Genomic DNA, 14132 nt, shown 5'->3' with positions numbered 1-14132 from the left:
TGTATTAATGCATTGTCACAAGCTGCATTACTGCACATTTGTCCAAATAAGCACTGCTGAATCTACTTTTGGAACTGACTGATGGTCTTCCTCCTCACATAAGGAAACTATTTAATTCCTTTAAGTTACGCAAAAGAAGTGACCACACTACATTGCACAAGTGTAGATGCAGAGCCACTACTGGGAAAGGGGGTCATGAATAGTCAGTCAATTAAAAACTTGGATACTAACTAAATGCCTATCTATGCCCAGATCTTCGACTGAAGTTGGATTAGGAGATAGATATATTTGTACACTTTTGCCTTCTTCAGTGAAGTGTTCTGAGAAAAGGCAACAACTCTGCATGCCGCTATGGTCAGCTACAAATAATCACATCTGCACTGAAACAGATGTTAAGCACGCTAAATGGCTAATAATCAAAGTAATATAATGAATTCAGCTCAGAATGATCTTGTTCCACCAAAACATTTTTGTAACACTTTAACAAAAAGCTGAGACCCAACCTATGTGTGGTTTGTATAAATTAGGAGGCAAGCACTACGCGTTGCCATTGCATTTCCAACCCATTTGATACAATTCAGCTACCTCCAGCCAGATAGAGGCAATGCTTGGTCGTGTTTTACTGTGCAGATGTAGTCATAAAATCACGTAACTCAAGTAAGTGTCTTAATATTCAATAACTCTTAAATGTTCACTTTCATGGCACACTCGTCACACTGATGTAACCATGAGCCTGGCAAGTGGTTCCTTTATACAGGCATTCTGCAGAATGACAGTGTTTACACTTCAGATATACTGAAAAAAACCTAATGTATTTTGTAAAGGAATGCAAATACATTTTACAAAAAAAATGCAGTTTTATTTTACTGCAAAGAAGAGTTTTGACTTAGTATTTTACACTACTCAAGCTATAAAAATAGGCAGACTTAAATTAAGATTGTAGATTAAGTATTCTGTAGAAAAGTGGTATAGTTATCCATAGTACTACTCTTGTTATTTTCCATGCTTCTAATCTCTTGTGTTCTGGTATATACTGAGAGCTACCAGTAGATGTTGCTGTTCTACATTACCCAAAAAAACTGTAAAATGCCTGAGTAACACTTAGTTCATGAGTACTAAATGCTAAAATAAAGCAAATAAAATTCTCATTTGATCTTGATTTTATCATTAATGTAATAACAAAAATGACATCTTGCAGAATAGTTCTTAAAGTTTAAAAATATTTTGATTTGTCATTGGTATCACACTCCTTTTTCATTTAAGGGTAATAATGTTTAAATATCTTCTAGATATTAAAGGGACATTCAGTTTTAAAATATACCACTTGTTAGATCTCTCCACTTACTATTATGATATTCAAGACTACTATGAAAAATTACTGATTGGTTCATGTTGTGCATATGATAGTTTGTCTGGTCAGTTTCACTGTTTTTTCCTGGATGCAAACATGGAATCTTTCTGCATGCATCTCACATCAACAATAAAAACTACTATTGGCAAGTCGTCTTTATTTTTAAAAGTTACAATTATAAAACCTCCAGGGGAACTGAAGGGGTTCCCACCCCCACCCAAATGCTTCTAAATCATATGGAAGCCTATTAGGTTTCAAACAGACAGCATGTAAGCAGTCAAATAAGTTTTCTTGAAGTACATCGGGAAAACTAAGTTATAAATAGTGAGTTACAAGGTTGAAATTTACAAGTTGCTACCTCTCTCAGTGGCAAATATAGGAGTACTACAAAAGCAACATTTTCACAGCAAAGTAAAGAAAGTGCACCACTATGCAATGAGCTCTCAGACTGAAGTCAGGCTAGAAACAGATGTCATCATTGTGCCTCCATACAAAAGCCAAGCAAACAGATGTCCACGCCTTTTGCTGCACCACAAATGCAAAAAATTTGTATCCGTGAGAGAAGTGGTGAAAGTTTGTCTCCCAGAGCTGCCTGTGTTCTTAAGGTGTCTTGGGCAGATGCTGCTGGGGCTTCAGGGGCCTGATCCCACACACCCAGGAAATTCACATTCCTGGGCATGCAGAACTGGGCCTATGATAGGCCTGCAGCCCAGGTTCCCCCATTTGCAGAGGCATGTCCAGAAATCAGGACACACATATTGCGTTTCTGCACCCCAACTCAGGGTGCGTGTCCACACACGGGAAACCCAAGCAGAGGCAGTCCCAGGGCTTCAGCAGCCCTATACCTGCCATGAGATTCCCAGGAGGGAACCTAGGATTCCCCTGTTTGCATTTGTACCATAGGATCAGGCCTGCTAAGCCTCAGGAGCGGTGACTCAACTCTGCAGGATGACGGGTGACATCTGCGTTGCACAATGAAGATCAGCTGTGCCAGGACACATGCTGGCACAACTGATCTGCTTCATTTGGCAACAGATGTTTATAGCCTCAATGCCCAGCCCTGAGAAGAGTTTTAGGCTACATTTCCAATTTAGGCAAAACTTTATCAGTCTTATGTTCACAATCAAACATGGAAAGACCAAAGTATTTATTTACATTGTACAATTGTGACTGCTTACCAGACTAACGATGCAAGTAAGACATTTGTGCTGTTTGCAAGGAACCCTACTGGAGACTCAGCAAGCATCAAGGAGGATAAAACAGAGCCACCAAAGCAGTGAAGCATAGTACTAACCCAGCATGCAATAGGGCTCTGATAGGATATTTCCACTGCTCCTGAAATGAAACAGAGTAAAAAACAGTCATCATAAAAAGGGACACCAAATATTACATTTAAAAACACTTTTCATTTATTTGTAATGTTATCCAAGCCATTTATACACTGAACAAAATCAACCACTAAGATTGCACATAATGGAATATACAGGCAATCTATACATCAGGGCTTAATCTGTCCGTTTGTCTCCCTGTCTGTCTGTCTGTCCGTCCGTAAGGTTCTTGGGGGGGGGGGGCGTGGCTCCAGCCAGTGCTACATCAAGAATACCCGTCAAGAATGATAAGCAGGGACAGAGCACCACCACCCACCACCCTGTGCCAATGCCACCTCCCAGGGGGATGGGGCAAGACACGGAGGCAGAGGTGGTGCGCAGTTGGGCACGAAGCGGCAGCTGCATGGGGTAGTGGGTGGTGACGCTGGCTGCCACATGCAAGCTTCCCTCCCCACCCCCCATTCAAGCCCGCTTCCCCCTTCCCTCCTGCTTCTTGGGGTCTGGGCCCATTGCCCCCCACTCCCTGCTGGAGCGGCAGGGGGAGGGGAGGAGCAGGCTCAGGGCTACCACATCAGGCTGGGCCAGGCCCACTTCTCCCCCCCACCCCTGCTGCAGCAGGCCAGCTTCTCCCCCTGCTCAGGCTCAATCTTCCTCCCCACCAGCATCAGGCTTGGGTCCACTCCTCCCCTCCCCCTATTGCCACTGCTATGGTGCACCCACTCCTCACCATACCCGCGTCAGCCCTGCTCCTCCCCCAACCACCAATGCGTCAGCCCATGTCAGCCCTGCAGGCAGCGATGACATTAGAGGGGAGGGGCAGGCCGAGGCCAGTGCTAGTGGCCTCGCCTCCCCCCACGCTGCCATCACCTACAAGGAGCAAGGGATGGGGGGGACAAGGCCAGCTCCAGTGGCCTCGCCCCTCCCCCTCTGCTCCATCGCCACCACCTGCAGGGAACAGATCTGCTCCATCCACTCTGTTGCCACTGCCTCCAGGGAGCAGGGGGAGGATGGGGGAGGCCAGCAGCTGGCCTCGCCCCCGTCCCCTGTGTCCCACCATCATGGCCATGCGCTACCACTTGTCCAAACACTTCTTCACACAGGGATTGGCTGTCTGTCAGCCAATCAGAGTGTGAATACAGACAGACAGACAGATTAAGGCTTTTATAGTATTAGAATAATATTTTGTCTCTCTTTCTTGACTCAAACTAATGTTGTTGCCCTGCCCCGCCTTTTTTTTTTAATTCCCTACTGAATATGCTAAACAGACCACAGTGACTGTTTCCTATTCTTCCCTTCTCCCCAGCAGCTAGAATGTGTTCAGAACATTGACAAGATTAATGAATTAATATGCAACCATTTGAAACAATTTTTCAGAGACAGATCTTGGCACTTGTCTATTTGTTTTGTGAAGGCAGCACAAGAAACATGGTAGTGCTGTTTTCGTAAAACCAGGGCTCATCATCAACACAATATCAATGATGGAAAAAAAAAATGACATTGAAATCTTGAACATCAATATGGACAACATCTCAATAACATCCATTTACAAGTCCCCAGGAAACATTTTGCCTTTGTGTGCCCAAGAAACCCAGACCTTGAAAAAGCATGATCATCAGTGACTTTAATAGCCATAGTAATCTGACAAATTACAGCAAAAAGAACAAGAATGACAATTTGTTCAAGATGTGGGCCAAGGCATACCACCCAAGCCTGATCCATGACTAGGAGCTACCTGGGTCTTTGACTAGCTCCCAATGGAGATGAAGCTATAATCCTCACTTTTGTTTATAGCAATATAGAAGTTATGTGCAAAAAAGACGTGTTGGAACCCATTCCCCAAATACAGCACAGAACAGTTGCTATCAGTGTCACAGCAGCCATAACTCCAAATATAGTACCAACATGTAGATGCTTCAGTTTTAAGAAAGCAGACTGGAAAGGTTTTTCTGAAGGCGTTAAAAATCACACACCCAGACCTCTTTGTGAACGCACTGTGCAAAACTTCCAAGAGGAATATAACTTCAGGATGCAGAACTGAGTATCCACCAGGGCTTAACTCCCATACTAGCAGCTGAATACAAAAAATACCAGCAAATGTTTCAAAGATATCCTCTCAGGTGACACTACTGCAGCAGGGACAGCCCTAACTAACACGTTCCAAGAAAGGCAATGGAAAGAACTGATCACAGGAATAGATATGACCCACACTAGGAGGAAAGTATGGTTAACCTTTTGCAAGCTGAGTAAAAGCTGACCCAAAGGAAGTACAGCAACACCACAACATCAGAGCCAACCAGGTTGCTCACCAATTTCTGCTCAATAGCGAAGTTTTAAACAGCCTAAAATGCAGATTAGACAGCAAACTGATCTGGAGGAAAATCATTTTAGCGTGCCCTACACAATGAATTAATTTGACGCCAGAATAAATCATCTGAAGAACAGCAAACAGCTTGGATGCAGCAACATATGCATGGAGCAGCTCAAACATTTGGTCCCGCAACAAAGTTACGGGTATTATGCCTTTTTAACAATTGCTCATCAACCCTCAGAATACCTAAATTATGGAAACAGGCCTGTGTAACAGATTTATTAAAACCAGGGAAGGATGCCTCTGGCCCGAGAACTTTAGACTAGCGTAACTTCTGTGCCATCTTTATAAGCTTTACGAATGCCTTATTCTCAACTGCGTTTCACCTCCTATTGAACATCTAATACCAGAACAACCGGATTTAGACCAGACAAGTCCTGCATCAGCCAAATACTAAACATCACCCATCATATAGAAAATGGATTTGAAAAAGGAATGATTAGAGGTGCTGTGTTTGTAGACCTATAGACAACATACATGTTCATCCACCAAGATGTGCTTGCCAAAGTCTACAATATGACACAAGACTATCACCTGGTTAGTGCAGGTCATCCGATCTCTTTTGGAGAATAGAATTATGCAAGAAACGAAGCCGCTGAAGACAACAATGAAGTGGACTCCCACAGGATAGCATGCTAGCACTGACTCCTTTTTATCCTATATACCAACAACCAATTCGTACAGAGTAATGCGAGGAGCTTCATACGTGCTGGTGATCTATACATCCTATCGCAAAAGAAGGACTTTGCCACCGTCAACAACAGACTAATATGCGCACTGAGCAATCTCTCATATCACTACAATAAGAACCAGCTTTATGCCAGCCCAGCCAATATGCAGGTAACAAATTTTCACTTATGTCACAGAGAAGCCAATTTTAGTGGAAATTAAATATCATCTGGGATGGAATCCCACTGAGTAATCATCCCAACCCTGCATACTTGGGGTTTACATTGGACTGAACACTTGCATTCAAAGCACAGGTAGAGAAAATGAAAGGGAAAGTCAGTGCCTGCAACAATGTACTTCAAAAGCTGGTCACCTCAAAGAGGGAGCAAACCCAACTACATTTTGAACCCTGCTATTCCTTTATATTACTCCACTGCAGAGTATGCATTGTCCAGTATGGGAACGATCAATTCATGCCAAGAAAACAGACCCAGTTCTAAATGACAGCTGTCATGAAATAATAGGATATCTAAAGACAACACCAAAGGATAGCCTAAGCTTATCGACTAGCATTCCACCACCTGATATCAGAAGTTAGTGAGCCAAAAAGAAAGGTCACAGCGGATGGAAGACCCCAGGCATCATATACTATGCTCAAACAGAAGTAACGAAATGGCTTAAAATGAGAGAGTTTTATGACTGGTGTCACGCCATTGGACATGATGGCCAATACAGGCGACTGAAGTTATGGAAGAAAAGGTTATGTGCAATCAGGTATTCTGAAAGGGATGTGGAACCCCAGAAGGACCTTCCAGCAGTGGCAATGCCCAAATCACATGCGAATGCAAACTGCAAGATCAAAAATAAACAGGATAAAATAGGTCTACTCTAATAATATGAATATATGCGAGTGCGGTAAAGTGCAGCCTATGAAGCACATGCTCATTTGCGGACTCCTTAATAAGACCTATACGAAGGAAGACCTTGCTGCAGCATGGAAAGAGCCCCTCACTTACGTGTGTTTTTCTAGAATCATCTAGTTTATAACAAAGACATGAGAAGAAGGTAAACTGCAATGTATTTCAGGAAACAGTGTTAATATTCCACAATCTGGGGTTGATAAATTAAGAGTTTAAATTACTTATCTGCCACCACAGCACACGACTGAAGGTATAAACTTTCAGGCTCCTATGTCCATACTGCAAAGCTAAATCACACGGCTGATTAGCAGGGAACCTGGTTTTCTGTTTAAAAATCCAAAATTCTCTGATGAAATCCAAAATTTTCTGATTAAAAAACCCAAAAATCTGTATTTTTCCACAATTAAAATGAAACACCACTATGTTGATATACCACTTAAAAGTGAAACACCACTTATTGATATATTTACAATCCGAAAGCAATTTAGAAACCTACTGCTGCCTCAATCATTATAATAAAATAAACTCTAAATACTTACATATTTTGGAGTTTGATTTTGGTTTTTTTTATCACAGCAAATCAGGGCAAGGGGGACCTCACCTTGGCAGCCAGGAAGTTATGGCTCCCTCTCACACAGCGCTCCCTCCCATACCAGGTCCTGCCTGCTGGGCTGTGAAGGCAACTCCTGCCTGGAGCTAGTCCAGCCAGGCTGCAGCCCCATGCCCCACTGTGGGTGCAGAAATCTGGCGCGGGGCGGTGTTTGCGTTCCCTTCCCACCCCTCTGACGCTTTGCCTATGCTCCCCACCCCCACAGACTTACCTGGAGGGAGCTGTGGGAGCTGCTATCCACCACAATGCTATTCACCGCCATGCATGTGGCACCCCACTCCCCCCAACCCCAAGCAGCTCCTTGAAGGCTGAAACTGCCAGCCTGCAAAAGGAAACCTGCAGTTTCCCACATTTTTCCTGTTTAAAGAAGAAAATCTGTGTTTTTCCACAGCAAACAGAAAACCCAGATCCCTGCTGATTAGCACTCAGGCTCTGAACACCTTAGTAAGGAATCCTCGCTGAAGATGCACCTGAGTAACTGTGTCCTCACTGATCCTTTTGAGACATCTTACAGTTCTGAGTCAAGAAAATCTACACTTCTCTTGCAAATTAACTGTGTCAGTTGCACAAGGACTTGTCTGTCCTTTAACAGAAACTGGGGGAAGGAAACAACATTACTATCAGTACATAACTGTTTTAGTCTACATTACTCACTGAAGAACAGGTTGGGTTTAGCACAAATTAAGTCAGAGCCTGTGTTCTACTTACACCCTTAGCCAGGTCAGCTAGCCAAGGCTTAGAACACCTCCAAATCCATGTCAGAGGATTTGGTTTGGATTATGGCAGGAGGTTATTGCTAAAACCCTTGTAAGAGTCCATGTTAAACAGTGTTAGAAATAACCAGTGGCAATCCTAAAACCATTTGTTAGATCCTCAAGAAGGATAATAGACTTAGTGCTGGTATGCAAGTGACAGGAAAGGACAGAAAGGTATCTGGTTAAAAAGGACAAACGAGTATATCAAGATAAGCAAAATATGGATGGATGCGCTAAGTCTCCAACACAGGAAAGTGTTACTTTTTTCTTTTTTAAAGTATTCCAGTATAAGGCACTGCTATGACAAGCTTTGGTTTAAATGTCTTTAACTCTAAGGCTAAATACAGACATTCAAAAAGTCCAAGCCTGAATCAATTCAATCTTTGCAAGTTAGTCTAACCCATGTGGACTGAACCGAGAAGCAAGGGGATAAACATTCACTTGTGATTCTGGAAATGCAGCCACACGCCTGCAGTGGTTCAGGCTAGAAGCTGGGGAGTGCTAGAGCAAGCCCTCCCTTCCCTTTGGCAGTAGCCAAAACGCTGAAGGGAAGCTGACAACGGGGGGGCGGGGCATGGCCAAGCCCCAAGCAGGCCAACTGGGGGCAGGGTGGGAGGTTTAAACCCCCACCTTGGTCTGCACAGTCCCCAGTTAGGGTGTACCTGGAAGGGGGAAGAAGAAGGGGGAAGCAGCCCCTTGCTGCTCAAGCGGCAGGGTATGTGGCCAGACACTGGCGCCAGCAGCAGCCTGAGGCAAAGGCAGAGGCGGTTTAATCCCCCTACTCCCTCTCCTCTCCCACTAGCATGGGACCCCAGACAGGGTCTGCCAGGCAGTGGCACAGCAGTCCCTGTCAGGCATTTCCGGCCACTCGAGGAGCAGGGGGTATGGCCAGCCCTGGCAGCAGCTTAAGGCAAAGTGCAGGAGTTTTAATAAAAAGTGTTTAATCCCCACTCCTTCCTCTCACCCATGGCGAGTGGGGGGAAATGCTTGACAAGGGCTGCAGCATCCCTGCCTGGCAGACCCCAGCTGGGGTCCCACACTGGGGGGGGTGGGGGGATTAATTCCCTCTCCTTCCCCCTCTTTGCCTCAGGCTGCCACCAGGGCTGGTCACACCCCTGCTACTTGAGTGATGAGGTGGGGAGGAAATGCCTACCCCACCAGGTAGACTGGGCTGCATCCCCAGCCAGGTTTCCCACCCTCACTCCCTTATCAGCCAGCCCTCACTGCTACAGCTAGAGAGCAGAGGGGCAGGGCCAACCCTGATCTGTTGGAGCAGACAGCACAGCACAACCCAGCCCAGGGCTGTAAACCATTTTGGGATGCTGGGGGACTGTGACTTAACCTGAAACAGGAAGGGGTGTGGGACAGACGTTCCATAAACCGGTTTGAACTAAATCAGTTAAGTTTGATACTACATTCATTCAGGTATATCTTAAGCCAGTTTTGACCATTTTGCAACTGGTATATGTGCACTGAACTTCTGTTCTGTTACAGGCCTAAACCAGTTTCTAACCATTTAAACTGGTTTGTGTGTAATTTCTGCCCCTAGCCTAAGAGTCATTCCCAATCCTTTCCCCCATTTTTGCACTAAAGCTAAGGAAATTCATCCCCTGAAACTTTAAACAAACACTAGAACTACTCAACCATAAATCTTATGGTTTCACTGATATTCTTGCCTTCTCCTCTACTTTGTAGTAAATAGGAAACATACATTTAAAGCCCTTCTCCAGACTCTAACATTTTCCATAAGTGACTGCACACCTTTGCAGGAATATGCTTCAGGATTGCCTTCCATGCAATTCCACTGACTCAGGTATGAGCAGTCTGCTGAAAGGGGAGACTGATATTATGGAGCAAGCCATGAAAGCTCACTCAGAACAACCTAACTCTATCTGGGTTTATGGGACAGAAAGAAAGGTATATGCATTTCTTTGAAGGAGGGAGTTGGGAGATAAATCTCATTATCAAAGGCAACATATGCTCTTCTATACACACCCTTAAAATGGAGTATTTACTTTCTGAAATTATGTTATTTTACATGTGGTTTTGTAGCTGCAAAAAATATCAGCCACCTATTGTGAACTCCTATACAAAAACCAACTTTGCATAAATGCAGACAGGCACCAGTCTTCAAATCTGAACACAAGACTATTTGCAATACGTATTAAATCTTGACATCAGTTTCTCAATAACGTAATTACTAATGTTAAAAAGAAAAAAAAAAATCAGATATCTGATCAAGTTAGTTACTTCCTATTAACATTGCCCCTAGCATTAAAATTTACACTTAATTAAATTTAACTGTACACTTGACAGGGCTAACCAAGAAGATAACAGTCTGAGAGAACTACCAGGTTTGCTTAATGGCACAAGTTAAGTATATAAAGTATTACCACTACTAGTGGTAAAGAGTCCAGGACTCGCTGATCTTGTCCACATTTGGGACAAGTACAGATAGTCAAAAGCCCGAGGCTGAATTGTTTCAATCTTTGCAGGTTAATCTAAAAACTGTGTAGATTGAGCCAATAAGCAAGTGAACAGATGTTCAGTTTTGATTCTGCAAACAGACATGCCTGCAGTGGCCCAGGCCAGAAGCTGGGGGTGCACTACAGCAACTCCCCCTGCTCTGCTGGAGCAGACAATTTGGGCTAAGGCTAGCCTGCCCACCCTGCGCGGGGGGTGGGGGTGAGGGGTGTTGCAAGGAAGGTGCAAAGCATCCTCCTTGAATCTGGAGGGCTCTCAAGAGCAATAACTCAGACATTCACTACTGCTAGAGTACTATAGTATGGAACCAGACTAAAGGAGGGCTCCTACTTGAGCCCATCCACAGAAGCTGTCCCTTGTGAGCCTGGATAGTAAAAAAAGGAAAAGCCATCAGTTTGCAACTGTTTTGTCATGCCTCCAGACTTTTCTTAGTCATCTTTCAGGCAAGCAAAGCAGATATCAACTAAATGTCAGCACATAACCAACCTACTCTCAACGACACAAGCCAGCCAAATTTGGGACTCTACCAAGCTATCAAATGTGAAAGTAACACGCACTTAATCCTGTACCGGCCCTGCAATGTTATGTTTAGCATTATTACAAATATCTTGGCACTAAACACTAACAGTTTGCAAGTTCATGTTTGGAAGGTTTTTTTGTTAGAGCCAAAACAGACAAGCAGTGAGCTAAAGACTGGATGTAGCTTTAGCACTGCTGCCTATATTATGGGTAGGACAAAACTGAATGTTTGGCTTCTAGAAGATTGTAACTTGTAATATAAACAAATCACTGTTTATATTTAGCTTCTGAAGCATCCACTAAAGCTATGGAGACATCATGCAACCATGAAGACCATGATTAGGCCAGAGCCAACTAGATCGGTAAATATTGTAGTTTGGATGCAAATCTTGTGTCCCACCCTCTTCCTAAAAAACACAGCACCAGATTAAATCAAGATCCCATGCCAAAAATCTACACCTCCTCAAAATGTTACCACATCTAATTACCACAGAAAACGAGAACTATATATTCCCCACAAAATCATAGGAAGAAGTAGAAGGGACCTCAGAAGATCATCTAATCCAACTTCCTGGTCAATGCAGGAATGTAATGTCCAACTCAGGAGAGCTGTTGGGCCACAAGTGGCTGTGTCACAGAGGCAATGTGTAACAGGGGGGCTTCTCAGGGCCAACTTTCTTGTGGCCTGCTAACCACCTGCCTTCTCACTTGCCACGCCTTGTTATTAATTAATTAATTGATGTTAATTAAGCAGGAGGCTGCCCATTTCTTGCCCCAATGCCAGGGGGCACTATCTGCGGCTCCGTTCCTCCCCTACACTGCAGCCCAAGCCTCACAGATGGCATTCAGCTATTATTAATATCACCGGCCCCACACCAGGCCCCAGAATCCTGCTCTTTAAACCCCACTTGGATCCCTCCATTCAGGCAGCCTATTCTACCTTCATTCCCAACTGCATAGCTCCCTGAGCTGCTCCTCCCTTACGGGTGTGGTCCCCTGGGACCTTTGGCTCACTGGCCCTGGCCCACCTCCAGGCCAGCTGGTACCCCAGGCCCCCAGCTCTGGGCGTCCCTCATGGTGGGCCCCTGGCCCTTCAACCCTTCTGGTCCTGGCCCCAGCTTGGACCAGTCAGGGGATGTAAAAACAGATTTCAGTCTATGGCCCTACTCTCTCCCTGTGGTCCACCTTCCAGACCCTACAAGGGGGTAACCTACCCAGTTGTGGGAGCTGGGGGTTAAGGCGCCCCGACCCACCTTTCACCGGGGTGGTAACTGACCTGGCATTTCCTGGGGGCTCCAGTGCCACTGAGAGCCCTACCAGGCCACCCACTCCCAGCAGGGTGCAGTTTTAGGTCATGCCCAGGACCAGGCACCTCCTGACCATCCCCTACAGTTCCTCCCTTACCTCCAGTTGATACCAGCAGCCCTGCAGCCAGGCAATGTTGTTGCCTCTCTCCAGCAGCAAAATGCCCTGGTTATATGGGCAGCCCTCATCAGGCACCTGCCGGCTGCTGGCTTCAGGCCCTTAAAGTGGCAGGCACAAGCAGTGCCCTGCCACACAGTGGCATCAAATCCTTCACCACTGAAAAAGTGACATCAGAAACCATGGGCTTCTTGCTATGGCTGACAGAGCCACTGTGTCAGCACCAACCAAGCAGCAACCAACAAAGAAGCTAATGCTGCTACCACAATTTAACCACTCACAACTCACCAGTTTGACAGCCCTGGTTTAACCTATTAAAACAACATGAACAACCCTATTGCAATTACCAAGTGCAATACCCAGAAGTACTAAGAACACCTTAACTTGCCACAGGTACAGTGGAGTGGGGGTCACAACAAAGGCAATGTCAGGGTCCTGCTGCTGCGGCTGTTTGTTAAAATACACTCAAAAGATCCCAGGAAGACCATGGTCCCCACTGCAGAGGAAGTCCAGAACACCAACATGCTGATCTGACCACAGGTTAAATTTCTTCCTGACCTTAAACGTGATCTGTATGATCCCAAGCAGGGGATCAAGACCCTCAAACCATGAATCGCTGGATTTCTTTAATCTCTGCAGAAGCACCATCACACCCCAGTCAAGACCCCCAGTGTTGGCTTCTGCCAGCACCCAAAGTTTCTGAGGAAGGAGGTGGGGGGAAAAACTATAACACCTATGTACCACATAAACCCTCACACCTATACCAACAGGAGAGGAAAAAATTATTTCAGGATGCCATGTGGCAACCAGAAAAGCCCAGATGCATGGGAAAAACCAAAGACACTCCGCTCAGCACTGCAATCTGGTAACTGCAAGTGCAACTCCCTTTTCTGTTAGCCTATGTTTGTGGCAGTGCTTTATTCTCCAGCTGCTGAACATAGTCCTCTCCAATTTCCATTTGCTCTCAGCTGCAGAGCTCTTCTTATGATCATAAAGTAACAAGCATGTGGGAGCCTCCTGGGCTTCCAGCTGCTGCTTTTCACAAGACACTCCAGGCATAGCTACTCCTAGATCATCTCTAGCTAATGCTTATCCAACCTCTCCTTGAAAGCTTACAATGATAGAGATGCCACAGTTTCCATAGGCAGACTATTCCATTTCTTCCCTGTTCCACCAGTGAAGAAGGTGTTCCCCTATATCTAGTCCAAACTTACTGCTGGAATTTCACACCATTACTATGTATTCTACTCTCTGGAGTGGAAGGCAGGATGGTGGGGGACAAAGGTGTTTTCCCTTTTCTTTACTGGATATTGGAAAAACAGCTATTATGACCCTGCTTAAACACTTTTGCTGTGAGCAGAACATGGGTTCAACCCCTCCTTACATGGCTTGCCTTCCAGGCCTTTTTATCATTTGTCCTGCCTACCTTTGGACCCTCTAATTTTGTTTAACATGGAAAAGCCCAGAACTGCATACAGTTCTCTAGATGGGGCCTAACCAGCATCAAGTAAAGGAGCACTATTGTCACCCACATCTTACACCTACTAATCCTACTGATGCAGCTCAAAATTGCATTCCCTTTTGGTATTGGTAGATGCATCACACTGCAGACTTATGTTGAGTATGTGATCCACCAAGACCAAGATCTTTCTCCACCATGTTGCCATCCAGTCAGCTGTCACCCCTTTTGCATTTGTGTTTTCCTC

General features: G+C 45.0%; 1 protein-coding gene across 2 annotated transcripts in view; it reads right to left on the bottom strand.

Annotated features, from left to right (window-relative positions):
• The window catches only part of TMEM38B (transmembrane protein 38B), a 33385-nt gene that overhangs the window by 14287 nt on the left and 4966 nt on the right, over positions 1-14132 (bottom strand). For both annotated transcript variants that reach the window (XM_006277891.4, XM_059724593.1), the window contains one exon: positions 2530-2686. In XM_006277891.4, the coding sequence (XP_006277953.1) occupies positions 2530-2686 (157 nt within the window). The remainder of the gene's footprint in view (positions 1-2529; positions 2687-14132) is intronic.

This window comes from Alligator mississippiensis, chromosome 3 (genome assembly GCF_030867095.1).
Source record: "Alligator mississippiensis isolate rAllMis1 chromosome 3, rAllMis1, whole genome shotgun sequence".
Lineage (NCBI taxonomy): Eukaryota > Metazoa > Chordata > Crocodylia > Alligatoridae > Alligator > Alligator mississippiensis.
The sequence above is the reverse complement of the archived record's forward strand: the minus strand, read 5'-3'. Positions and strand labels throughout refer to the sequence as shown.